General features: G+C 43.2%; 2 protein-coding genes across 29 annotated transcripts in view; one reads left to right on the top strand and one right to left on the bottom strand.

Annotated features, from left to right (window-relative positions):
* SPCS2 (signal peptidase complex subunit 2) overlaps positions 1-1,021 on the bottom strand; it is a 28,611-nt gene extending 27,590 nt beyond the window's left edge. The window contains exon 1 of the mRNA XM_063693380.1: positions 778-1,021. Within this exon, the coding sequence (XP_063549450.1) occupies positions 778-891 (114 nt within the window). The 5' untranslated portion in view covers positions 892-1,021. The remainder of the gene's footprint in view (positions 1-777) is intronic.
* Positions 1,022-1,072: 51 nt separating this feature from the next.
* Positions 1,073-27,015, top strand: part of XRRA1 (X-ray radiation resistance associated 1) — a 109,648-nt gene continuing 83,705 nt past the window's right edge. For 6 of the 28 annotated variants that reach the window (XM_055356800.2, XM_019037076.4, XM_055356791.2 and 3 more), the window contains exons 1-7: positions 1,102-1,247; positions 4,954-5,021; positions 9,157-9,254; positions 12,951-13,135; positions 16,127-16,198; positions 19,645-19,717; positions 22,544-22,641. In XM_055356800.2, the coding sequence (XP_055212775.2) occupies positions 9,161-9,254; positions 12,951-13,135; positions 16,127-16,198; positions 19,645-19,717; positions 22,544-22,641 (522 nt within the window). In that variant the 5' untranslated portion in view covers positions 1,102-1,247; positions 4,954-5,021; positions 9,157-9,160. Of the gene's footprint in view, positions 1,248-4,953; positions 5,022-9,156; positions 9,255-12,950; positions 13,136-16,090; positions 16,199-19,644; positions 19,718-22,543; positions 22,642-27,015 lie in introns of those variants that run through there. The other 22 variants (XM_055356801.2, XM_004051810.5, XM_055356805.2 and 19 more) reach the window with 19 other exon arrangements.

Here is a 27,015-nt window from a genome sequence, read left to right as displayed (position 1 = left end):
AACTGTTTCTTCCAAGATGCTGTGCAAAGAGCAAGAAAGGCCAACCCAGGGACAGTTTTCCTTTTTTTCTTTTCTTTTAAACCCTTGTTGCTAGGACTGCAGTTAAAAAAATTTTTTTTGTATGAGCAGAGGGAGGAAAGGGGCAAGCGTGAGCGGGCAGCAGTGCACTTGGTAGCAAAGAGGGAGGTGGAGGGAAGAGAGGAGAGGGCGGGGAAAAACAACAGGAAAAAAAGAAAAATCTTAAAGGCTTCTTGTCAGCCCAGTAGAATAGTCAATACTCAAATATCTTCAGTATTCGCCTATCATGATAAAACGCCTAAAAACTTCAGTAAGCAAAAGGACAAGAAGCACTTTGGAATCTGTAGCAGCACGCAAGGGTGATGGTGGTAGGGAGTTTGGGGGATACTGATTCTTTAATCTTTGGGCTTCGGTTTTCCGTGTCTGTGAAATGGGCAATGGCAACAGTGCACCCAGCCCCCCAGGGGAAAAGAGATGGACACGATTAAATATAGGAAAAATCAAATTACCGAAAAAGCTGTGGCGACCAGGACCAGAACACTTGCGAGAAGGGAAGAAGTTCTAAAGAGGACCGGGTCCAGGTTTGAAGTGTGATGAGGGCAAGGGCAGGCTACAAGCGTGCGTAGGGTTGTGATAGTGGTCACACAAGGGCTCCCCTCAAAAGGCCGTAGAAAATAAGGGAGACCGGGATGGGAAGGTGGGCTCGCCGCCTCCCAGGCCTCCCCAGGATTCAACTGTTCCCAAGAACCGGCTCCTCACCTTATCCAACAAGCCGCTACGGCCACTTCCTGTCCCGCAGTTGGAAGCACCACCAGCCCCACTACAGCCTCCGCTACCACCGCTTCTCCCGCCCTGTACAGCTGCCGCCGCCATCTTGTCCGCCTCTGCGTCTCCCTCCCCTCCGACTTGTCTGAAGCCGATTGGCTGGAGCTGACAGCGTGTCGCGCCGCGCGGAGTCAATCGGGATCCGTAGTTTGGGTCTTGCTGGCGAGGTAGTCAGAGAACGTGGCCGCGGGGCTTGCTGGGACTTGAGGTTAGACGTCCCGGCCGTCGGTTGCCGCCTACACTGTTTGCCGTTGCGTCGCAGTTACTAAGGCGTGGGGAAGATAGCGGCAGGCACCACAGTGGAGCGGCTCAGAGATCCCTGGGGGGCTCGCAGGCGCGCATCCCTCCTGACTGGGACGTCGCCTCCGCAGACCCCTCGGAGGCTGAAGCGACGCCGGAGGCAGGTGCGACTGAAAACTTAGTTTTCGAATTCGAGTCTTTCTCCGGCCCAGGTGTGGAGTTTCCAAAGGAGTGGGCAGGAGCTTGTCCTTCATCCTTTTCTAGCCCGGTTGTGGCACTTGCCGATTATTCTCTCAAGCAGCTGTCATTTTAGCTGTTAGTAATGTTTTCGTGTTAACGGAGAACTCGCGTTTACTGAGTGCCTACAGTCTGCCAGGCAGTATCCTATGTGCACTTCCAGCCGTCCTCTCTCTCACTGAGTCCCACAACAGCCCTGTTAGATGAGGAGAAAACTAAAGAACCTACCCAAAGCCAGATAGCATGTATGTGAACTCGGTTTTCAAGCCGGCATTTAAAAAAAATCAAAACCAATATATATCCCTTCTGACACTCTGCTTTTACGGTTTTAGGATGTAATAGTATTCTAGATTTTAATTAATTTTTTTCACAAATGTATATTGAGCACCAATATTGTACTAACGGATACAGGGGATCAAGATAGACCTGGTTGCTACTCTGGTGGAACTACTACTCCATGACAGAGTTATCAAATAGCAGTATTATATTATACCATGCTGTATTACGTTGTATTGTTTTTTAATTCCTATATATCCCCCATAAGCGTCTAAAGAATTAAACAAATATTTTCGAGTTTCTTACTATGTAACAGGCACTATTCTAGTCACCAGGGATATATCCCTGAATAAAACAGACAAAAACTTGTCTTGGTGAAGCCAAAATTCATGTGAAAATAATTATCTCGGCCGGGCGTGGGGGCTCATGCTTGTAATCCCCGCCGAGGCAGGCGGATCACCTGAGGTCAGGAGTTAAAGACCAGCCTGGCCAACATGGTGAAACCCCGTCTCTACTAAAAATACAAAAATGAGCCGGGCGTGGTAGCGGGCGCCTGTAATCCCAGCTACTTGGGAGGCTGAGGCAGGAGAATTGCTTGAACCCGGGAGGCGGAGGTTGCAGTGAGCCGAGATCAGAAAGAAAAGAAAATAATTATCACTAAATAACTAAATTATTACTAAAAAGAAAATAAATTTATCACTAAATAGCAATAACATCAGATGATATTTCATTACCTCTGTGAAGCAATCCGTGGCACTGGTCAGATCCCCTGTAGCTTGTTGTTGCAGTTTATCTTTTACAACTTCTCATTTTTCTTTTATTTAAAATAAAGTGAGATGATACAGCATTGCCCTAGTCACTTTTTATTTTATTTTATTTTTTATTTTTTGAGACAGAGTCTCACTCTGTCGCCCAGGCTGGAGTGCAGTGGTGGGATCTTGGCTCACTGCAACCTCCGCCTCCTGGGTTCAAGCAGTTCTTGTGCCTCAGCCTCCCAAGCTGTAGTCTTTGTAGCTGGGACTACAGGCACATGCCACCACACCTGGCTAATTTTTATATTTTTAGTAGAGACAGGATTTCGCCGTGTTGGACAGCCTAGTCTTGAACTCATGACCTCAAGTGATCCGTCTGCTTCGGCCTCCCAAAGTGCTGGGATTACAGGCATGAACCACCACACCAGGCCAACTTCTCATCTTTCAAGATCCAGCTCTAATGTCACCTACCCTGTGAAACTATTTCTGATACTTGCTTCTTCTTTCTTCACCCACTGCATGAAGTGCTCCTGTGGCATTTTGTTCATGGGTTGGGTTAGTTCAATTAACAATCATTGAGACTCTTCCTTCAGTAGGCCAGGTCCAGTGTGAGATGCAGGATAAAGAGATAAGTACAGGCTTACGCCTGTAATCCCAGCACTTTGGGAGGCCGAGGCAGGCTGATCACGAGGTCAGGAGATCAAGACCATCCTGGCTAACATGGTGAAACCCCGTCTCTACTAAAAATACAAAAAATTACCCAGGCATGGTGGCGGGCGCCTGTAGTCCGGGCTACTAGGGAGGCTGAGGCAGGAGAATGGCGTGAGCCCGGGAGGCGGAGCTTGCAGTGAGCTGAGATAGCGACACTGCACTCCAGCCTGGGTGACAGAGCGAGACTCCGTCTCAAAAAAAAAAAAAAAAAAAAAGAAGAGGTAAGTAGGACCCAGGCCTGACCTGACCTTGGAGATACTCACAGCCTGTAGTGAGGTGGGGAACAAACAAGGAAGCAGGCATTATAATACAGTGTGGTATAGTGCCTGTATTAGTCCATTTTCACACTGCTATAAAGAACTGCTCAAGACTGGGTAATTTATAAAGGAAAGAGGTTTAATTGACTCACGGTTCTGCATGGCTGGGGAGGCCTCAGGAAATTTACAATCATGGCGGAAAGGGAAGAGGCAAGTCTTACATGGCAGCAGGCAAGAGAGGGCAAGAGTGTGAAGGAGGAACTGTCAGTTATAAAACCATCAGATCTCGTGAGAGCTCACTCACTATTGTGAGGACAGCATGGGGGACCACCTCCTTGATCCAATCACTTCCTACTAGGTCTCTCTCTCAACACATGGGGATTATGGGGATTACAATTCAAGATGAGATTTGGGTGGGGACACAAAGCCTAACCATGTTAGTGCCTCCATTAAGAAGTGGGCCTGATGGCTGGGCAAGGGGGTTCACGCCTGTAATCCCAACACTTTGAGAGGCTGAGTTGGGAGTTTGAGGCAGCCTGGGCAACATGGTGAAAACCCATCTCTATCAAAAATATAGAAATTTAGCTGGGCATGGTAGCACACGTCTGTGGTCCAGCTACTTGGGAGGCTAAGGTGGGAGGATTGCTTGAGTCTGGGAGGTGGAGGTTGCAGTGAGCTGAGATCATGCCACTGCACTCCAGCCTGGGTAACAGAGTGAGACCTTGTCTCAAGAAAAAAAGAAAAAATAAATAAAAAAAGAAGTGGGCTTGAGGAGGCTCAGCCTAAGGAGAGGGAGATACAGGAAAGCTAATCTGTATGTAGCCGGGCAAGGAAGAGGGGCAGAAATGTGATAGGCCAAAGGAATGGAACAAGCAAAAATATGCCTTACTCTGTGTGTGTGTGTGTGTGTGTGTGAGAGAGAGAGAGAAAGAGAGATGTTTGTTTTGGAGGAAGCGCTACAGTCAGATTGGCATTAGCTGCATCAAGTTTGAGATGGAGACCAGAGGTAACTAAAGCTAACCAGGAAGTCAGCCTCCAAATCTGGAACTTTGACTTTTTTTTCCTACCATATAAAGTTCTTACTTGTCTTAGATAATGTAACCTAGGGGTTATGTGCCCTTCTTGGCCCATTAGTTGTAGATCTACACCTTCTCACCTAATATTCCTAATAGGGAACTGGAATTTCTGCGATAGCATCCCAGGTCTGCATGCCTCGTACAGGCTTCAGTGTGAGTCATCTTTTGTATTATATGCATGGCAAATATCTTTTCCCAGACTGTGTCTTATCTTTCAACTTTGACTTTCCTATTTTTATCTGGCAGAAATTTATTTTGTGTAAATAATCATGTAAACGATCCCTTCCTTTCAGGTTTGTGCTTCGTGTGTCTGATTTAAGCACTCCAGCCATACCCCACTATCATAATTATATTCTCCTATACCACCTTCCCATCTATGTCTTGTCTTTGTCTCCATCTCTGTATCGGTATCTATCTGTTTCTTGGATCCTTAGTCCTACGGGCAAGGACTAAAGGCAAGACAAATATTGGAGTGGAAGGCTCACAGTAGAATATAATTAATGAGGAAGTTCAAGAGCTCTGAATAGCAGGCTAAGAAGGAATATAATATTTATCTTACAGGCAAAGAAACAAGTGAAGAAACAAAAAAAAAAGGAAGTTAAGGGGCCATTCCCAAAGTCAAAGATCAAGTAAGTACTCTGGAGACCTGAAGCCAGGTCACCATATTCTGTAAGTTACTGAAGGCTTCTCCAACAGCCATCATATTTAACATTTTCCAGCCAGCAAATTACATCACATCTAACATTTTCCAGCTAGCAATTTACTCATTCATTCTTTCATTTACCTCTAGCAGATGTGTGTGATTGGTCATGAGAGAGAGTTCCTGAAAGACGTATTGACTGAATATAAATTTGTCCCCATCCATCCATCTATCCATTAATCTTACCAACATATTTTTAGTGAGTCGTAGGCTCTATGCTACATGCTGGGATTACACAGGTGAATAAGGTAATTATAGGCCCCACAACAGGTGAGAAGTTGATGAGGGGAGCAAACAATTATAATAAAGTCATAAGTGCTATACTAGGCGAAGTATGGAGTGTTGTAGGAATACATAAGAAGAGCCTCCATCCCTTTGCAGGGAAGATCAGGGATCAGGAAACTCATAGTGCCCTGTGTTGGACCAAAGGAGGTACCAACATTGATTCATTTATTCCACAAATATTTATGGAATCTGTTATGTCATAACATCTGTTATGTTAGGTGCTTTGTTAGGAATAAATTGATGACTACCATTGATATTGCCCTTTCTTAGGAAGGTTTTAGAGTCTAATTGAGAATATGTGTGTGTGCGTGTGTAGCAGATATATATGTCTTGGTCCTAGGAGTGCCATCATATCCTTCACTTGGCTCACATGTCTATTGTGTGCTTCCTATGAGCTAAGTCCCAACGGTGGAAGAGAGACAGTGAATTAGATGTGTTTCCAGACTTGGAAATTCATAGTCCATTGAAGGTACCCCTTCATGATCATTAATAGTCTTGTGAGGTCGGGCCATGAAAGAAATACTGATGAAAGACTTCACAGCTTAGCAAAAGCAGCAGTTATTTCCACTGGCCTTCCAGTGGGAGGCCAAGGTGGGTGGATGGCTTGAGCCCAGGAGTTTGAGACCAGTCTGGGCAATATGGCGAAACCCTGTGCCTACAAAAAATACGAAAATTAGCCAGGCATGGTGGCATGTGCCTATAGTCCCAACTACTCAGGAGGCTGAGGTAGGAGGATTGTTTGAGCCCAGGAGGTTGAGGCTACAATGAGCCGTGATTGTGCCACTGTACTGTAGCCTAGGTGACAAAGTAAGACTGTCTCAAAAGAAAAAAAAAAGATGAATCAGAAAAAAGAAATGTAGCCTGGAGTTGAATCTGATTCTCAGGTTTGGTTTGGCCTGCACATTGTTCTAAAATGGCAAATTAGTTGCTGACTCTCAAATAGGAGATTTCACGTATAAGGCAGACTTTCCTTGAAAAAAAAGTGAAGATCTGGCAACAGTGACTTAGGTTTCTGCATGGCAGCAGTTGGTAAGAGCTGACTAGTTGCTGCCTCTATGAGCATGTGCACTCTCTCTCTCTCTCTCCCTGACACATACACACACACACACACACACACACACACACTCCTACTCTCTTCCCCTCGCCTCCAGCTTTCTTCACTCACTCAACATAGCCTGCCCAACTTCTGTAACCATTTGTGTTTGCAAGTCCTTGGTAAAATGTAGTTTTTTCCAAGGTTTGACATCAGACTGTGGTGAACAATCTGTGAATGACAAATGACAAGTGCAGTTGTGATTAGGGCTATCCATGCCTTTGAGGAATCGTTTTTATGCCTGTCTCTCTGAAGAGAATAATCATTTGATGAAGAAAAGACTGAGTCATACCCTAGAGTCAGAACTATATTCTTTTTCCAACTTTTTTGCATGTGTGTGCATGCACGGGCACACACACACCCCTAAAGAATTTCTGACTCACTGTAAATTGGTATTGAAGAGTCTCGGAGCCACCCCATAGCAGATAGAGGATGGAAGGTTATTTCTTTTGTGCTCTTTTTATTCTCTAGGTGTTAGGGAAATGGAACACTTGGGATATTTGAAGTCTCTCTTCCATCACAACTGTCCCTGAGGGAGCCTGCCCTCCCTCATCCTCAGTGAGGGAACCCCTCCCCTGGATGCTGGGTGCCCTTCTTCCTGCTTTCTCAGGGATGGCTCTGCGGGTCTGCCCATCTCTCTCCTGCATTGTCAGCCTTTCCTCCCTTACTGTCTCCTTCCTCTCCGTCTAGATGTAGTGAAGCTTTTCTCATCCTGTTAATAGCATAGTAATGGAAAATGAGCAGCATGAGTTAGCCATGTGGCAGATACTAAGGCATTTTCTCCTGTAATCATCAAAACAGCCCTATGAAGTAGGTGCACTTACTGTCTACATTTCACTGAGGAAAAAGCCAAGGCATAGACAAGTAACTTGCTCAAGGCCACACAGCTAGTAAATGGCATAGCTAGGATCTGAACCCATTCAGTGAGCTTCCAGAATTTATTCTTGGTAGTGACTCTGTCTGCCAGGGCTGGGACTAGGGTGGAGGCCAAGTGCTAACACTGCATTTGCACAACTCTGAGAGAGAGCACATGTCCCCCTATGTGTTCCTCAGGCACCTTGCTCACCTTCCCCCAGTGCTGGCCCTGATATTCACCCATCTCCCAATTTTACCTTCCATCTCACTGCTGTCTTGCTTTTCTCCCTTTCACAATCAAGCGTCTTGAAAAACTTGCTTATATTCACTTTTTGTATTCCCTTGCCTTCCATTCACTCTTTCATACATAAAGTCTGACTTTAACTCCACCCTTCTTCTGAAACTGACCTGCTACTTGCTCATGGCCTATTTTCGGTCCCCACCTTGCCTGACTTCCCTGCCTCTTTCATAGAGTTTTCTCTTCCCTTGGCTTACTTGGCAGCTCCCACTCTCCACCCCCCGGTTCTCCTACTTCTCTAAAATTATTTTCTCTTCTGAATCCTCCAGGGGCTTCTCCTCCTTTGTCCACACATTTTTTTTTTTTTAAATATGGGGTCTCATTGTCACCCAGGCATGATCACGGCTCACTGCGGCCTGGACATCCTGGGCTTAAGCGATCCTCCCACTTCAGCCTCCCAAGTAGCTGGGACCACAGGCATGTACCACTGTGCTGGCTAATTTTTTTAGTTTTTTGTAGAGACAGGGTCTCACTGTGTTGCCTAGGCTGTGTCCACACATGAAATGCTCATACTTCTAATTGGTCTTGCTCCTCTTTTTCTCTACTGTCCCTCCCTTTCTCATTCCTTTTTTCTGTCCATCCTTCTTTTTTTAATTCTTTAGTTTATTAACATGAACTCTCATCAGCTATCCCTGGGTTGCTGCAATACTCCCCTAACTGCAATCCCAGTTGCCACTGGGTGCCACTTTCACCTACTGCTATTTTTGTCAGATCTCTCTTTGTAAAGTACAGCTTGGATTATGGCTCTGCCCAGCTCAGAAATTATCCATGGCTCTCAGTCACCTACAAGATGAAGCCTGAGCTCCTAGCCTGGTACCTCAAGCCCTTCAGGAGCAGGCACCATCCTTCCTGTCCAGCTTTATTGTTCAAGACTACCAAACATACATCCCTCTCCTTCTTGGGTCACATTGTTTCTTTACTGTGCACAACTGCCCTCCTGTGGCCCTTGCTGTTTGGAATGTTTATCCTTCTCTCTATCAGAAAACTCAATTAATCCCTCAAATACTATTTATCCAGTTCAAGTTTCATTATTTGTACACTATTTTCTCTAAAATGTGAGCCTCTTCTCTGAACTCTGTTAAAACAAAGAAAACATCTAGCACAGACTTAATATGTATTAGGCACTGTCTTTCTCACTTGATCCTCTTATTTGTCTTTTAAGGTAAGTATTATAACCCCCATTTTGCAGGTGAGGAAACTGAAGTTCAGAGGAGTAGAGTAACTTGCCCAGTCACAGAGCAAGGAAAGACAGAGCCAGGATTCAAACCAAGTCTGAGCTGGAGGATCATGTTCTTTCTAGGGTTCCATTGGGTTAGGATTGATTTGAACTGAAAAACCCAGGGTCTTGTTTCCCTCTTCATGTAAACAGCCAGCCCATTTCTGAAGCAAGGGCAGTGGGGCCTCCAGGGTGTCAGAGGCAGGGTGTGTGCGGGTGTGGTGGTCCTGGTGGGCTCATGAGCTGCACTGGAGTAAGAGTGCTCTGCTGTGCCTTTTCACTCTTCTGCTTCCTTGCTTTCCTTGCCTGGCTCTCAGGGAGATGGCCTTCTCAGGAATCTACAAGCTGGATGATGGGAAGCCTTACCTGAACAACTGCTTCCCAGCCAGAAATCTGCTTCGCGTGCCGGAGGAAGGTCAGGTGACTTCTCAAATTGCTACCTTTTCCTCATACGTAGCTCGTGCTTTAGACCATCTCACATCTACTTGTTCTTCTCCAACCCCTTCACTACTGTTCCCTGCTCTACCTAATCCTTCCCCCTCCAGTCCTAGTAGCCTCCGTGGGACTTCTAAAGTGCATATTTAACCACAGTGCCCCTTCTGTTCAGTGACTTCTCATTGCTAACTCCTTTAACTGGCATTCTGTGTCATTCTGAGTTTAACCTGCTCTTATCCTCTGTGATAACCCATTTCTTTATTTATGCTCTATTCCACGGTGCTTGCTTTTCACATAGCTTTTTTATTTGCCCTGAATGTTCCAGCCCTCATTCTTGTTAGCCAAATTCTTCCCATTCCACAAATCCCAGCTCTTCTTCTACTTCTTCCAGTAAAGCATGTCTGACTACCCTAGTCCTCAGGGCCCATCCTCTTGTGAGCTGTCTTCCTGTCTGTATTTCTTTTTTGATGAGTGATCATGGTCTGCCAAACTCCTAAATAAAATGGCTTAAATTCGACTCTGCCAGGTAGATTTTCAAATATTTATCTAGTTAAAAACTTCCCTGGAGCAGGGAATTGTCATAATAAGAGCCCTATAGGTGAAACACTAAGTATTGGTTCTCTGGATTGGATTTGTTGCTTTGAAAGGGTAGGGCAAAGGAGAAGTAAACCTTGTTTACTCCAGATGTTGTAACTTGTTGGTCACTCTGTATATGGAATATTGGAAGAAACTTCTCTTCCTGCCTGTCCTCTCTGCTTCTCTAGAGTGATTTTGTTTTTCACACAGAGACTTTCCCTGGCCACCTACCTATCAGACACCTTCAAATGGAGCTATCAGTGTGAGCTCATAGTTTCTCTCTTTGTCTCTCTCTTGCTCTTGCTCTCTCTCTCTCTCTCTCTCTCTATGTCACTCTCTCACACACAGACACACATAGATGGATAGCTACAGAAATAAATATAGTTGTATATATCTATATGTTTTAGTGTACATATGTATATTTACCAGTCCACTGACAGCAATGACACCTCAGCAGCAAAAAGCATACCTAGTATCTGCATCTTGCTTTCTAAATACCATTCTCCAGTGAAAAGAACATGGGCTTCTTGGAGAAATAGTTGTTTGCAGGACTAGGGCAGAAAAAATACAAGTTGAGTTGGAGTATCTTATGGTGCCAGAAATAAAGAAGTGCTCAGGAAAATAATGAGGGCATGTTGAAAGGACGCAGCTGACTTGAAGGTGCTCCCAATCACCAAAGCTGGGACAGTTTGAGCAATGAAATAAATAATGGCGGAATTGGGTTGTAAACCATGGAATAATAAATGAGTCTACTAATATAAATATTTGAATATGTAAATATGTGGGGGAAACAAAATAGCTCTTTCTTTTCTTTTTTTGAGATGGAGTCTCTCTCTGTTGCCCAGACTGGAGTGCAGCGGTGCAATCTTGGCTCACTGCAACCTTCGCCTCCCAGGTTCAAGAGATTCTCCTGCCCCAGCCTCCTGAGTAGTTGGGATTACAGGCACTTGCCACCATGCCCAGCTAATTTTTGTATTTTTTATAGAGATGGGGTTTCACCATGATGGCCAGACTGGTCTTGAACTCCTGACCTCAAGTGATCCACCCGCCTCAGCCTCCCAAAGTGCTAGGATTACAGGCATGAGCCACCACTCCCAGCCAGCTCTTTCTTATAGTAGAATTCCAACTAGAAAATGTAGAAGGAATGAGGGAAATAGAAAGTCACTATTCAAACACTACAGTAATAATTTTTGTAGGTAAGAACCATTATAGGATGTTGCATTAGAGTTCTTCAGAGAAACAGAACTGGTAGTAGATAAACAGGACTAGTAGGAGATAGGTAGGTAGGTGGGTAGACAGTTTTTTTTTTTTCAAGGAATTGACTTTGTGTGATTGTGGGGGATGGCAAGTCCAAAAGTCGTAGGGCAGGCTGGCAAGCTGGAAACCCCTGGGGAGGAGCTGAAGCTGTAGTGTTAAAGCAAAATTTCCTCTTCCTCTAGGAAACCTGTTTTGCTCTTAATGTCTTTCAATTCATTGGGTGAGGGCACTCACATTATCAAGGATAATCTCTTTTACTTAACATCAACTTATTGTAAATACTAATTACATCTACAAAATACCATCACAGCAACACCTAGATTAGTGTTTGATTGAATAACTGCATATTATAGCTTTAGCAAAGTTGATGGATAAAATTAACCATCACAGATACTAGAATAAGTGGGTAAAAGTATGATGAGAAACAGGATATTTGCATAGTCTCTTTTCTCTCCTGTTGATCTCCTGACACACTCTGAACCTTCCTTTCTGGCCTTGTTGGGGGTTTTGGCACCAACTCAGACTGAGGTCCCCAGGAGTCAGGGATATGAAGATAGGATAAAGTAGAAGCAAAGTTCATGCCCCAGATGGGGGCAGCCCTGGGAAATGGGGTAACTGGAGTATCAGGCCCATAATGGAAATGGGAAATGACTCATATGAGACACAGGGCAGGAACTGCATCCAAGAAGCAGGATTGTCAGCAGTGGTCTGTGAGCCAGGGCAAGCCCCCAAGGCACAGATAGTGGGCTTTTCCAGAAGACAGCCAGTGGTTAGAGGCACAAAGCTGGTTCCCACAGCACCCCTTATATTATTATTATACTATTGTATATAATATAAGATGTTATATTATTATGACTCCTTTGAGTTAGGGCTTCCTTTTTATTCATTCTCATACTCCCAGTTCCCAGCATAAAGTAGATGCTCAGAAAAGATAGGAATGGATGACTGTGTGGGCAGGGGCTATAAGACAGGGTTCATTCAGTCATTTGTTCAGCAACAGTCACAATGCGGTGAGCTCTGTGCAGGCCTTGGGAATACTGAGATGAATGAGTCAGATAAAGTCCCTGCTCTTACGGAGCTTCCACTCTAGAGAGGGAGACAGACAATGAATAAGTGAACAAATAAAATAATTACAGATTGCAATGAATACCACACAGCAAACTGCTAGTGCGAGAAAGAACAGATTCCAAAATATGTTACAATTTTTGTTTCGTGAGCTTACTAATAAACCTCATATTCTTTTTGCTTATACACATTTTAAAATTCTTTCTGCAATAGACATGTATTATTAGGTTTTTTTTTTTTTTAATGCCAACTGTCCTACATTTTCTTATTCCAAGTTTCTAACACCATCTTTTCTGTATACTGATAGAAGTCTGGGAAGATGGAACCTATTGAGTTGAGGTCACACATTGGGCTTTACTCAAGAGATGACCAATAGGAGAGTAACTGGCATGCATGAGAAAGAGGGATCAGCTCTACTGAGGGGCAAAAGGGAAGACTTCACAGAACAGGAAATACTTGATCTTAGTTTTTGAAGGAATAATAGAATTTGGAGATAAAAATGTGAAGGAAGGAATTCGGCAAGTCATTCCACCTCCTTTTGTCGCAGCCTTTTCATGTATAAAATCATGACAGTGACATGTTTTTCACTGGGTTTGGAGGCCAATTAAATGACATAGATAGGTAGATATCTCCCCTACCCCCAGCTGCAGTGTTGTATCTGGTGCATGTTAGATAATCAGGAGCTATTTTTGGTTTTAGTATTATAAACAAAGTCTATAACTGCACTCGTTGTAGCTTTGGAGTTTTCCCCTTTTCACTGTTCTAATTTTCTGAACAGGCCAAGGACACTGGTTAGTGGTTCAGAAAGGTAACCTCAAGAAGAAGCCCAAGGGTTTGGTTGGAGCACAAGCTGAACGTCGGGAAAGCCTGAAGGTGACTTCTTTTGAGTTCAAGGGGAAGAAAGGGTCTCGGCGGGAAAATCAGGTGGACCTTCCTGGACGTATCCTGGACCAGGCTTTTCTGGTGAGAGTAAATGCATCCTGGAGTGGCCGGCACATCAGCTAGGGTGGGGAGGAAGTGGGGAAGGATTTGCCCTGCTCTGGCACAACTACCCCCAATCTACTCCAAACTGTTAGAGTGATATTGGCAAATTGAGTACAGCCAGGATAATGAAGGGACCCAAAAGTTTCTTGACATGTAAAGCTTTCTTGACATCTACCTAGTGAGATAGGTATTGTCGTCCCTTTTGTGTTGTTGCCATTGGGCAGATGGGAAAACTGAGGCTCCAAGAAGTAGTTTGCCTTGGCTGAGGTTCCACAGCTAGTAAATGGCTGATCTAGGATTAGAACTCTGGTCTACTGACTCCAAAGCCTGTACTTTTACATTATATGAGGTAAAAACTCTTACTGAGTTGGAGAGGCAAAGGAGCAGGTCAGGGGAAACAGTCAATTGAAAATTGCATTCCAGCACCTAGTAGGGTTGAGAGATTCCTGCTCTGCTCTTTGGGGTGATCTCTACAGGATTGAGTGGGACTGGGTCCTGCTCTCCCACAGCCTTTGTCCTTTGACTTTAGTGTCTGGCTGAAAGCTAGGGGAGCTGACCAGATATTACTTAGTGCCGGGGGCAGGCTTTACAAAGAGGACTGGGGTGGCTGTGTTGGAGACCAGCCAGGTAGTTTCACGTCTGCTCTGTGCAATGCCTCAGTGGCTTTGCTAAGAAGGATGCATTTTGTAAATCAATATTAATGTGCAGTCGAGTTCTCATAGCTCCCTAAGAACTCCCTGGCTGCCTACTTTGTTTCCAGATTCTGCTATGGTTCCCAGGAGATGGGTGCCTGCATAGATCAGATGTTGAAAGAGAACTTTGTTGGTTTCATCTCACCTCAAGTGGGTAGTATAAGCTTTTTGCAGTCCTGTGGAATCAGTTTCATTATTAGGTCCACTTCTCATTGGGAATGAGGAGGACTGAAATAATTATACTGAGGAGGGGCAGAAACACTTCCCATAGTGGCCTTTTTTTCTTCCCTTGTTTCCAAATACTTATACATTCCCATATTCAATAAATACGGCTTGTTACCTGTCTTGCCACCGTGGGAGACAGGAGCAACAAGGATGTTTTTCAGAATCATGGGGTATCCACTCTGCCTATTGGATAGTTCCACTTGAATGTTTCATTGACAGTTGAATTACAGCACCAATGCTCCTACTCCAAATCCCAAAACAGACCTCTTTTTCCAGTATCCACTTTACTCTCTCTGTTGGCACTACCGTCTACCCAGTCGCCAAGCCAGTACCTGAGGTTATCCTTGACATTTGCCTCTCCCACACTGTCCCCACCCCAACTTTTACCAAGTCCTGGCACTTTTACAAGATAGTTGTCAAGTCTGTCTTCTCATCTCGACTGCCATGACCCTTATCTGGGCCACCATCATCTCTTATTGGACTAATTCAGAAACTTTCTATATGTTGTGAACTAATTAGGATGCTTTTATTTCACATAAAAATAAGCCAGAGGCATTGTTTAGGGTAGATTAATTTACAGGCTTAATGACGTCTTGCAAGGCCTGTGTTCCTTCTGTCTTTGTGCTGTGCCACTTTACATGTTATCTTGTCCTCTTGGGCTGATTGCCTTCATGATCCTGAGACGGCTGCAGCAATTGTGGTCATCACATACAGAATATAACATCCTGAGGTAGAGAAGGGATTGTTACTGACTAATGTCTTTTCAGAAGTAAGAAAATGCTTTCCAAAACTGGTCCCCCTCCTCAACTCCAAGCAGCCAGTATCTCATTATCCAGACCTATATAACATGCCCGAACAGTCATGAGTTAGGGGAATGAGACCTCCATGATTGGTTTACACAGATCACGACTTATTGCTTGGAGCTGTGGCTTAAGAACATTCCATTTGGAGAAATGTGAATAACATTGGTGTTCTTTAACAAGGAGGAGTAGTGGTTATTAGGAAAGTAATTAACCAATCTGGTACATTCGTCTTTCCCCTTCCTTTCCTGTCTTCTCATCTATGTGATGTACTCTGTCTGATATGTCTATGTGTATCCGACATTACAATTTTTATAAAATTACTATCAGCCCCCTGCTAAAAATCTGCTTTCTATTTGTCGTAGGATAAAATCCACGCTCCTTTATAGAGCCAGCGTGGACTTATATGATCTAATGGCCGTTTCACTAACCTTATCTTGTTTTTCATCCTCTCAGAAGCACCTTGCTTTTTCCTGCCTTGGTAGACTTCATAATCCCTACTACCCACTTTCATGAGACCTATTTAGCTCTTAGGTTTCTGAAATATTACTTCCTCAAGTAAGTATTTCCTCATTCAGACTGAGGTTAGGACCTCATAGCATCTTAAATTTCTCCTTTAAAATATTTATCACATTTATAAATACGTACTTGCTACTTGGCTTCCCATGACACTGTAAGCTCTATGAGGTTGTGGAATGTCTCTGCTTTTTCTTCATTGTCTTCCCAATGCCTTTCAGTGCCTAAACATGGAGGGTACCATAAATAAATGATTAACAAAAAAAGAATGAGGTTTGATTAAACATAAATGGAAGCTCCAAAGCTAAAATTTACCTCTAACTTTTAAATTATGTCGGGTGACATATGGCAGTCAAAAGTGCATAGAGTCTAGTGAGTACAGATTTGGATTAGTAAGATCTGTCACTTACTAACTGTGGGACCTTTGGCAAGGCACATTACTTCTCTTAACCTTGTTTTTCTCATTAAAAAGGGGAGATAATCTTACTTATGTCAAAGGGCTTAATTAGGATTAGAAGAAAGTTTGTTAATGTATTCAGCAAAGCGTATGGCCCAATTTAGTGTTTGGTAAATATTTGGCGAATGAATGGATGAATAATGAATGAATGAATGAATGAATGAACAAGCAAACAAATTATGACAAGCATATGATTGCCCAACAAGAGAAGGCTGAATGGTAATAGATTAATTAAACTTTGTAGGGGCCTTAAGAGCCAACTCTTTGTATTATGTTCCAGCTGAAGCACCACTGTGTGAGGAAGCCATCAGATCTGTGCACCATTAATGTGAGTGGCCTGAAGTTCTCCAAGGTGAGGTCAGCCAGCAAAGATGTGATTGGGGTGAGCCAGACTTGAGGTGGCACACCTGGCTGTTGTGGTTTGTCTCTTGCACCTCCAGAGTCCCTAGGGACTGGAAATCTGGTCACGAAGAAGGAGGGAGAGGAGAGTCAGACAAGGATTTATTGGGTTGAAACAATATTCAGACACAAACTTTTGCTACAAATTTTATATTGCCCTTGTCCTATTTGATATGAATTAAAGAAAATTGCCTTATGGGCCAGGCGTGGTGGCTCAGGGCTGTAATCCCAGCACTTTGGGAGGCCGAGGCGGGTGGATCACAAGGTCAGGAGCTCAAGACCAGCCTGGCCAAGATGGTGAAACTCCATCTCTACTCAAAATTAGCCAGGCATGGTAGCAGGCACCTGTAATCCCAGCTACTCGGGAGGCTGAGGCAGAGAATTGCTTGAACCCCTGAGGCGGAGGTTGCAGTGAGCCAAGATCGTGCCAGTGCACTCCAGCCTGTGTGACAGCGAGACTGTCACAAAAAAAAAAAAAAGAAAAGAAAAAAGAAAATTGCCTTATGAAACTGGTTTTGAATTTGCCATGTAATTTTGTGGGTACATAATTCATTGTGTGACACTGAGTTCCCACAGAAGACCCTACAAGAGATATTTCTTAAGTTTCAATGCCAGCAATTGTAATGGTTTTCCCAAGAAGCTGGTTCGTTCCTAACTTACAGGTGCTATGACTCATGCAATGAATCATGTTTCTTTCTTTGTATTGGCTTATAGGCAGCTTGGAGCCATATTTGTGACCCACCATTAGCCAGTGTATATACAGGATATTATAACATACATCTTTGGTATGTTGGCTTTCGTGGCATACCAAGAGAGATTACTTGTATAAACCATAGAGTAGAGGCTCTAACCCACAGGATGGCCAAGTTTGTGGTAAAGCAGACTGCTCCTTTAACAGGGTTCTGCTTCACTTCATTTAGCACTCATGTTTTCAGAATTGAGTTACTTAGGGACAGGTTAACCTTAGAAATATATTCATCTTGTGGCTGAGAGGCCCTCCATTCTAGGCCAGCACATGGTCCCAGAGATTATAATATATAGTTCACATATAACGGTGAGACAAAGTCATAGAAGATTTCAGAGGCCTCTTTATCAATTCACCTTTTGAGGGCTACAACATGGCTGGTCAAAGCTCAGTCCCCTCATTGGATACCGTATGTTCTTCTTTTACTTATTCACTCACGTGCTCACCAAACATTACCGAGGCCTGGTGTGTCTCTGTGCTGTTTGCTGGAGGGTACAGAGGTGGCTCAGACACTGCCTGCCCTCTGGAGCATATAGTCCAGTAGAGAGGGAGGAGGCTGGGCTTAGATGGATATGGAGTTAGACAGGACTAGCTAATGCAGTCAATGAGGGAAACACGAGAGTGCGAAGTATGACCTCAGAGGACAGGCCCCTGACTCAGCCTTACACAGGAAACACACCCTGGAGAGGGTGATAGCTTAGCTGAGACCCACGGGATGAGTGGATGCTTGCTAGCTTTGTGGTTAAACCATAAAGGAAAATATCTATGAAATTTAATTAAAAATATCTATCTAACAAAAGTTACCACAAATAAAGGTAAAAGATAAGCTGAGACTGGGAGAAGATATTAGCAAGTAATATAACCAAAAAGTATTGGGATCCAGAATATGTCAAGAGCTCCTACAAAACAATAGGAAGAAAGAGAAACCCAGTAGAAAAATAGACAACAGATAAATATGTTAGTATACAGAAGAGGAACTTGAAAGGCCAATAAATATAGAAAAAGATATTCAGCCTCATAAATAATCAGGAAAATGCAGTGCCATTTTACAATAATCAGACTGGCAAAAATTAGTTTTATAATTCCAATTGCAAGGATTTAAAGAAATAGGACTTCTCATACACTGCAGGTAGGACTGTAAATTGTTTTAACTACTTTGGAGAACAATGTGCTACCATCTCATAAAGCTGTGTATTCCCCACAGCTTGATAGGAGCATATCATTAAAGAAACTCTTATGATGAGGAGGTGTGTATAAGAATATTAATTACATCATTGTTTGTAATAAAATTTAGAAACAGACTAAATGAGAATGAATAAACTTGCAATATATTCAAACAATGGAATACTATACAGGAATTAAAATGGTTGAACTAGGGCTAGGCGTGGTGGCTCATGCCTGTAATCCTAGCACTTTGGGAGGCTAAGGTAGGAGGATCACTTGAGGTCAGGAGTTTGCGACCAGCCTGGACAACATGGTGAAACCTTGTCCCTACTAAAAATAAAAAAATTAACTGGGCATGGTGGCAGACACCTGTAATCCCACCTACTCAGGAGGCTGAGGCAGGAGAATCACTTGAACTCAGAAGGTGGAGGTTGCAGTGAGCCAAGATTGTGCCATTGCACTCCAGCCTGAGTGACAGAGCGAGACTTTGTCTCAAAAAAAAAAAAAAAAAAAATTGAACTAGAACTACATCTGTCAACATATGTAAATTTCAAAAGCAGCATATATCGACACAGGTAATTCTCAAAAACAGTGTTGAGTGAAAAGGCAGGTTGCAGAATGATACCTAAAATATTATTGCATTTAACGTAAAGTTTTACTACCTGTATCTAGCATTATATATAGTTGATAGATACACACACACACACACACACACACACACACACACACACACACGTATAAGTATAAAAAAAGATATGGGAGCTGGGTGCGGTGGCTCACGCCTGTAATCCTAGCACTTTGGGAGGCTAAGGCAGGCGGATCACTTGAGCGCAGCAGTTCGAGACCAGCCTGGACATCATGGCAAAACCCCATCTCAGCTAAAAATACAAAAAAATTAGCCAGTCTTGGTGGCGTGTGCCTGCAGTCCTAGATACTCAAGAGGCTGAGGTGGAAGGATCACCCGAGCTGGGGAAGTTGAGGCTGCAGTGAGCCAAGATTGTGTCACTGCACTCCAATCTGGGCAATGGAAGTGAGACCCTGTCTCAAAAACAAACAAACACACAAAAACTACTGAGTATGGGAATGATAGTCTCCAATTCAGGATAGCTGTTATGGGATTAGTGAGGGGATACATGGACAGGGGTGGTAATGGTGGTGGTTCACCCTATATAATATTTTCTTTAAGGAAATTTATTTAAAGCAAAGACAGCAAAATATTCAGCTGTATTAAATACATACCTCTGGATAGTGGTTATATGGGTCTTCAGAGTGTCATTCCGTATACTTTTCTGTACATTTGAAATGTTTCATAGTGGAAAAAAAGCAGGAAAACCCTTACAGCACTCAAGTGGCTGCTCCTGTGCTAAGGATGTCCCTTATTCCTTTAGGTCTTTGTTTCTTCTGACAGTGGCCCTGAAGCTTCAGCAAGGCTTCTAGGCAGGGAACTAATCTTGTGGATTTTTTTTTTTTTCTGAAATGCTTTCCTACAGGCCAAGGAAAATGACTTCAAGCATTTTCATTCTGTGGTTTATATCAATGCCTCAGAAAACCTGCTGCCTCTAGGTAAGCTTTTTCTTTCTTGAAAGCTCTCTTCCTCCTCTTAGCCAGCACAGCCATTCACGTGTGTTAGGATTTGTCTATCCATCCATCTATGATTGGCCACACATCTCTTTTTTGGAGTACAATAGGCTGGGTGCTGGAGAGCACAAAGACCTCGATTCCAGTCCTGCTCTGGCGCTACCTACTTAGAACATTTTTCTGTGATCTTCTACTTCTCTATCTGTTAATGGAGATAATTCCCTTCTTTTTTTCCTCCCCTTGCAGGATACCTTGCAGGCTCATATGAGATGGGTGTATAAAAATGTTTCTAAGCCTGTAAAGTACTCCTGTAGGAGCATAAAGCCTTCTTATTCAGCAAGTCCACAGCGACCCCTGCTGGATATTAGGACTATGTGAATACTTGGCTTTTAGAAATGAGTGCATGCAGTCCTGCTCTGGTGAGCTCATGGTTTGGTGAGAGAGATGGACTCAGATACAGATAGTTAGGTCAGGATGAGGGGAGAGCAGTGAAAGAGAGAATCAGGAAATACTATGCAAGCATATACGTGGGACTTCAAGCCAGGCCAGAGTGTCAGGAGGAACTTCTGAGAGGAGGAGCACCTAAGCTGAGACCAGAAAAATGAATAGGAGTGATTCAGGAACTAGAAGGTAAGAAGGCATTTCCGGCTGCTGGAGCAGATGTGGAATGGCATTGTCTGATCAGGAAGACTGAAGAGGTTTTGTATGTTTGCAAGGGAAGCATGTGGGGGACAATTGAAACTAGACAGATTGGCAGCGACTGGATTATCAAGGACCGGGAGTGAATTGGACTTAATGCTGCAGGCAAAAGAGAGTCTTGGAAGGGTTTTAAATAGAGAAGCTCAGTGGCAGCTGTGAGGAGTGGACTATAAGAGAAGAAGAAGGTGGAGGCCAGGAAACCTGAGAGATTATTTCAGGTTTTCAGGGGAGGGGAGATGAGGCCTGAGCCAGGATTGTGACAAGAAGGGTGCAGAGGATTGAGAGAGAGAGAGAGAGAGAGAGAGAGAGACAGAGATTTAGGAGGAGTAGAAACCACGGGACTTGGTAGCTGATAGACTGATAGGGATGTAGGGAGAGGGAGGAATCAAGGGGCATTTCATAGAGATAGGGCACATTAGAGAAAAGGCAAGTCAGAGGGAAATAGGATAAGTTCAGTTTTGTTGCATTGAGTTTGAAGATTGTTTTCAAAGAAGCATATGATGAGGTCCCTACCCTTTAGGAGACAGGGTGGTCTGTCAGGAGCTTGGGCTGGAAATACAAAGGCCAATAGGTATATGAAAAGGTGTTCAACCTCACTAATAATTACAGTGGATCAAGATATTGTTTTCTGCCTGTCAAATATTGGCAGGAGTGAAAAGGGCTGATGACAGCCAGCATTGGTAGGGAGATGGATACTCTTGCATTGAACTGTGGAAGTACAGTCATTGGTGTAGCATCTTGGAGGTAATTTGGTAATGTTTCTTAAAATTTAAAGTAGTCATTGCCTTTAATCTAGTAGCTTTACTTCCAGGAAATTATTCTGTAGAAACACACTCATACAAGGCTGTTCATTGGAAACATCCAGAAATATTCACAAAGCAGCCTTTATTAGGTTCTACTGAACATTCTGACTTACAAGACTACCATATTTAACATCAGGTTCACTTAGAAGGCTCTAAGTAATTCCACACAGAATGCCAGTACAACAGCATCAGGAGTTTCTCTTCAATGGAGTTCCCAAAGCCATCCATGAGGCATTCTTTGTGCCCCTCCATCTGGCCCCCAGTGTCAGCTCAGGTACAAGACAGTGAGACTGTCATTGGGTGGATGCAAAAGCCACCCTGGCTTAGAAATCTCATTCCTCACAGGAGCCAATATATATTGTAACACTTATAGGCATAGCTCCTAGAGTTTCTGCAAAGGATATATCCAATTATAGGAATCACTACACACAGGGAAGCCCAAAATTATGGTGCCCCCTTCAGGTGTTTATCATTCATTTATAGTTTCTCCTAGCCCAGATGTAATTTACCAACCTAGGGTGATTTTTACCACAAGTGATACTGCCTGGAAATGCAGTTACTATACCATTGGTTTCAGGTTACCAGAGGAACAAGGCTAGAAAAAGTTCAGTTCTCATTCAAAGAGAGAAACTTTTATTCATATAGTTTCTTACCTTTTATTCATATAGCCTAAAGGCTACCAATGGGGAAATGGATTAGTAAACTAGGATATATCTATACTGTAGAACATCAGAAGACATTAGGCATATCTATATGTTTTGACATGGAATAATCTTTAAGTTACATTGTTGAGGGAAAAAGCAAGTCAGTACAGTGTGTACAGTATGACTATTTTTGTTAAAAGAGGTATATGTGTGTATTTTGATATATACATGAGAAAAAGTTGAGTGCTATATATGGAACTTCTAATACTTGTCTCTGGATGTTGGGATTAAACAGAACTTTTTATTTTTCTGTGATGTTTGACTATTTTTCTTAGTTGTGTTTTAATTTTTGTAATCAGGATTAATAAAGATAATTTTTAAAATGGGCTTTGCTGTTGAGCAGACTTAGATTCAATTCTTGGCTCTTTCACTTACCAGCAATTCCATTCTGGCAAATCACTTAGCTTGGCTGAGCCTTAGTCAGCCATAGAATGGAAGTAGTAATCCCTATTTTTCTGGGTTGTTAGAGATTTAGAGGCCATGTATGTAAAGTACCTTATACAGTGCCTGGCCTAACCCAGTAGGGACACAGTAAATGGTAATTATTAATATCTTTCTCTTAAGTCCTTTACAAGCCTCAGACTCTCTTTCTCTTCCCCACGTAGAGGCATTTCACACGTTTCCAGCCCTAAAGGAACTGGATCTCGCATTTAATGGCATCAAAACTATCTACGTGAAATATGGAGACTTTAAGTTATTAGAAGTAAGTTGGAGGTAGGAAGTTTTTGGTGCCCACCAAGTTCCCCTGTAAGGAATGAGCATAGAGCTTTACTGATTATAACTGTTGGGAAGGGGCTTGCTGGGCCTGTACAGCCAGGCCCTTGCTTCATTGCTGGCCTCCAGGGAGGGTGGAGGTGGGGGTTGTAAGGGTAGTTACAGTGATGGAGATAGTGGTAATGGTAGAAGTGGCAGCAAATAGTTGATACCAAAGACTTAACCATGGTGCATGGTCCCGGAAAATAAATGCCAAAGGTCATGTCCAAGGGAGTCTGTGCAGAAAAGTGAGTTTTAAAACAGAGTATTGAAGGAGGGAGAATTTTGAGGGGAGATCTGGATCTAGTGGGGGTTGAGGAGCCATGGAGCTTAAGAGCTAGGTGCAGCAGATTGGATCGGCTGAACTAGAGACATTATAGACTGATTCCAGAGACTCATCCTGGTCTAAGTGAGCTGAATCAGTCTCGGTGGCTGGGATAGAGCAGGCTATAGGCCTAGTCCATAACCTCGGAGATTAGTATGACTAGGGATCCTATGGGATCAGCAGCAGAGTCTTGAACATTTGTACATTCACAGCTGTTCTTCAAACCCCAAATTAGAAAATACAGAAAATTTTGTTTGCATTCTTAGTTTTCTTCTAAATTTTCCCATAGTCATGCATTTTCTGCACATGTCCTCATTGTTCAAGTTGATTACTTATTCAGCTTTCATGAAGATTTGTGGGCCACTTTTTACAAAGGAACAAAGCTTTTGTCACTACCTGAGAGTCACGGCAGTAGTAAAGGACAACATATGTGGAGAGTAAAGGACAACAGAGGTGGAGCCACGTGTGGGGGCTGGGCATCTGACCACGCTCACTCACTGAGTAATAGACTCTTCTCCACATCCTGGAGTAGAAGTGTTTCAGAGTCAAATTTCAGTAAAATGTGTGCGTGTCATGAACCTTGAGGTCGACCCCAAAAAGCTGTTAACTTAAATGATTTCATCTGCAAACATCAAGGGTCAGCCATTCTTCACAAAAGCTTCACTTAACCTGGTCTTGTCAGTGAGGGGGACCTTCTACAAGAGTGAGTTTTTCAGAGTTGATGGCCTTCATATGCCAAAGCTTTAAAAGGTTTTAACCTCTCTTGGGATAGCCACCTTCCTAAATTGGATTATATATCTTTGCATTTTTAAAGCATATTCTGCTGACTGTAATGGAACCTTCTCTCCATGGTCTCAAATCATATTGAAGATAACAGTAATTTTCTATGATTTGGGACAAAAGTAGTCCTCACACTTGTCTAGGAAGCAAAGCTCTTGAAAGCTGAATAAAATAGAGAGAAAGTAAGTTTACAACAACTGATGCATTTTTTTTCTGTGTTTATAAATATTTAATAGTAGATTTTGGAATAGACAGCAGGAAACAGGTTTCAGATGGTCTAGAGATACAGGGAGCCATGTCCCTGACCTTTGAGCCTGGGAGCTTCTTAAGAACTTGCATTTATTTGTTCTTTTACTTTTTCAGAGAGTAGTCATTGAGCTCCTGTGTTGTGCATTGTACCATGCATCTTGTCTTCTTCCCCTACCATTTCAAACCCCTGTTTCAAGTGCCAGTGGGCTGAAGGGAGGAGACATGACTATAGGCTCTGACCCCACAACTGACTAGCTTGGATCTAGTGACTGATCATGAGTGACTTTTTTGGAGGCCTTACTTTACTTTATAGTGTGATCGCATCTGATGAAGATGATTTATCCAGCAGACCTACCCTTGCAAAAGGGTATTTACGTAAGAGAGCAGACCAAAGTTAAGATGCAGAATATAAATGAAAACAGGAAATCTCTTGCCCAGTCATCTGTTTTCATCTATCTGTGATTTGCAAGGGCTCCCTAAGAAGAAGGATAAACCTGTCAAATATCCTGAATTTGCAGCTCACAGTAATGAATATTTTGATGTGTAATAAAACTTGATGTGACTCAGCAGATGTAGTAGCCAGGTTAGGAATCTTCTGTTCTTGTTTGCCAAAAAGGCTGCCCCAGGAGGAAAAGCCCAGAGTAGAATAATTCTTCAGGAGTCAATTTAGAAAAACTTAACTTTGCCATGGTTTGATTCTCGGATTACAGATCTGAAGAAGGTTCAGCTGGAGCCCTGCCCTGGCAGTCAGAAGACCTTTTGTCTTGGTTTTGCCAGTACTTTGCCATGCCTACCTGGCCAAACAACGCACCCTCTCTGGGACATTTCCCCTCTGTAAATTCTGGGTCAGCTCTGAAATTCTGTGGCCTGTGATTCTAAGGCTATTCATTTCTTTAAATTGCCCTTAATTCTATAGAAAGCAAATTCTGATCCTACATTAAATAGCCAAAGCAGCTAGAATGAGGTCAGCAAACTTTTTCTGTACAGCAGGCCTAATATTTTAGGCTTTGTGGTTCATATGGTCATAACTAATCTTAGCTAGTCAACTCTGCTGTTGTATAATGGAAAACAGCCATAGACAATATGTAAACAAATGAGAAATGAGTGGCTGTGTTCCAATAAAACTTTATTTATTTATTTTAATTAATTAATTTATTTTTTGAGACAGTCTCCCTCTGTCACCCAGGCAGGAGTAAGTGGCACAATCTCGGCTTATTGCAACCTCCGCCTCCTGGGTTCAAGCAATTCTCATGCCTCAGCCTCCTGAGTAGCTGGGACTACGAGTGTGCACCACCACACCCAGCTAATTTTTGTATTTTTGGTAGAGAAGGGTTTCACCTTGTTGGCCAGGCTAGTCTCGAACTCCTGGCCTCAAGTGATCTGCCCACCTCAACCTCCCAAAAAGCTGGGATTACAGGCGTGAGCCACCACACCCAGCCTAAAACTTCATGACACTGAAATCTGAACTTCACATAATTTGCACATGAAACACACTCTTATTCTTTTTTTTTATTTTTTTCAACCATTTAAAAATGTAAAAATTGGCTGGGCAGGGTGGCTCACACCTGTAATCCCAGCACTTTGGGAGGCCAGGACGGGAGGATCGCTTGAGCCCAGAGGTTCAAGACCAGCCTGGGAACAAAATGAGACCATGTCTCTACAAAAATAAAAAAAAATAGCATGGTGGTGCGTGCCTGTGGACCCACAGGAGGCTGAGGCAGGAGGATCACTTGAGCCCAGCAGCTTGAGGCTTCAGTGAGCCATGTTCACACCACTGCCCTCTAGCCATGTTCACACCAATGGGTAACAGAATGAGACCCTGTCTCAAAAAGAAAAAAGCAAAAATTATTCTTAGCTCATGGGTTACACAAAATAGCAGTAGGCCAGCTTCTGAGCTAGAACCCTAATGAAACAGCTCCATATGGTTGGAATAGAGACTGAGACACAGTAGAGTGTAGTGATATGTGAACCTGGAGGGGTAGCAGAAAAGAGACTGGGGAGAACCTTGGAAACTTTGCTGAGGAGTTTAAACCTTAAGGAGAATAGGGATCCATTGAAGGGTTTTAAGCTAAGTGGTAGGGTCAGAACTGCATTTTAGAAAACCCATTCTGGCTTCTGTATAAAAAATAGAGAGAACAAGTATGAGAGATATTAAGGAGGTAGATAGAACAGATTGGAGGGAACAAGTATGAGAGATATTAAGGAGGTAGATAGAATCCATAGGCTGACTGTTCACACATGAGTATGAGGGGAGAATGTTCCCCACTTTTCCCTGTGCTTATCTCAGGCACCTTTCCAGGTCTTCCTCCTGTAGGCTTCTCTGTTTGCTCCAGCCAAGTGGGATCGCCTCATTGTCTGAACCCTCAAACCTTGGAATTTGCTGATGGTGGCATGAACTTGGAGCTTCTGTAGTACTTGGCTAGTCCTATCAAGCCATTTCTTATGCCAGGGACTTCAGTCATACCCAAACTATTCATGGTTCTCAGAACAAGAAAGGCTGCCTCCTGCCTCCTGGCTTCTATACATGCCACTTTCTGCCCTGAATGTCTCTTTGCCCTTAACAATTTGGTGAATACCTACTGGTCTCTGAGGACAGCTCAGATGTTACCTACCCTGTGAAGCCTGTCCTGATCCCCTGGTAGACCTGACCATTTCCTTCCTTTGTGCCCTGATTGGTCTGTCTTCAGACATCTATCCCAGCAGCATTGCTACATAATGAACATATACATGTATTTAGCTGAGTAGGCTGGGAGCTCCTAAAGGGCAGGGACAGGTACAAAGTAAGCCTTATACATAGGGTTGAGGAATGAAATGATGATGATGATGATGACAGCCAACATTAAGCATTTACTGTATACTAGACTCCAGGATAAAGGCTTTATCTACATAAGAACCACTTATTTCTACTTTACAGATAAGGAAACCCAGATTAAGTAATTTGCCTAATATCACATGGTTAGTCAGGACTTA

This window comes from Gorilla gorilla, chromosome 9 (assembly GCF_029281585.2).
Source record: "Gorilla gorilla gorilla isolate KB3781 chromosome 9, NHGRI_mGorGor1-v2.1_pri, whole genome shotgun sequence".
In the NCBI taxonomy this organism is placed as follows: domain Eukaryota; kingdom Metazoa; phylum Chordata; class Mammalia; order Primates; family Hominidae; genus Gorilla; species Gorilla gorilla.
This window is presented reverse-complemented; position numbering and strand designations above follow the sequence as displayed.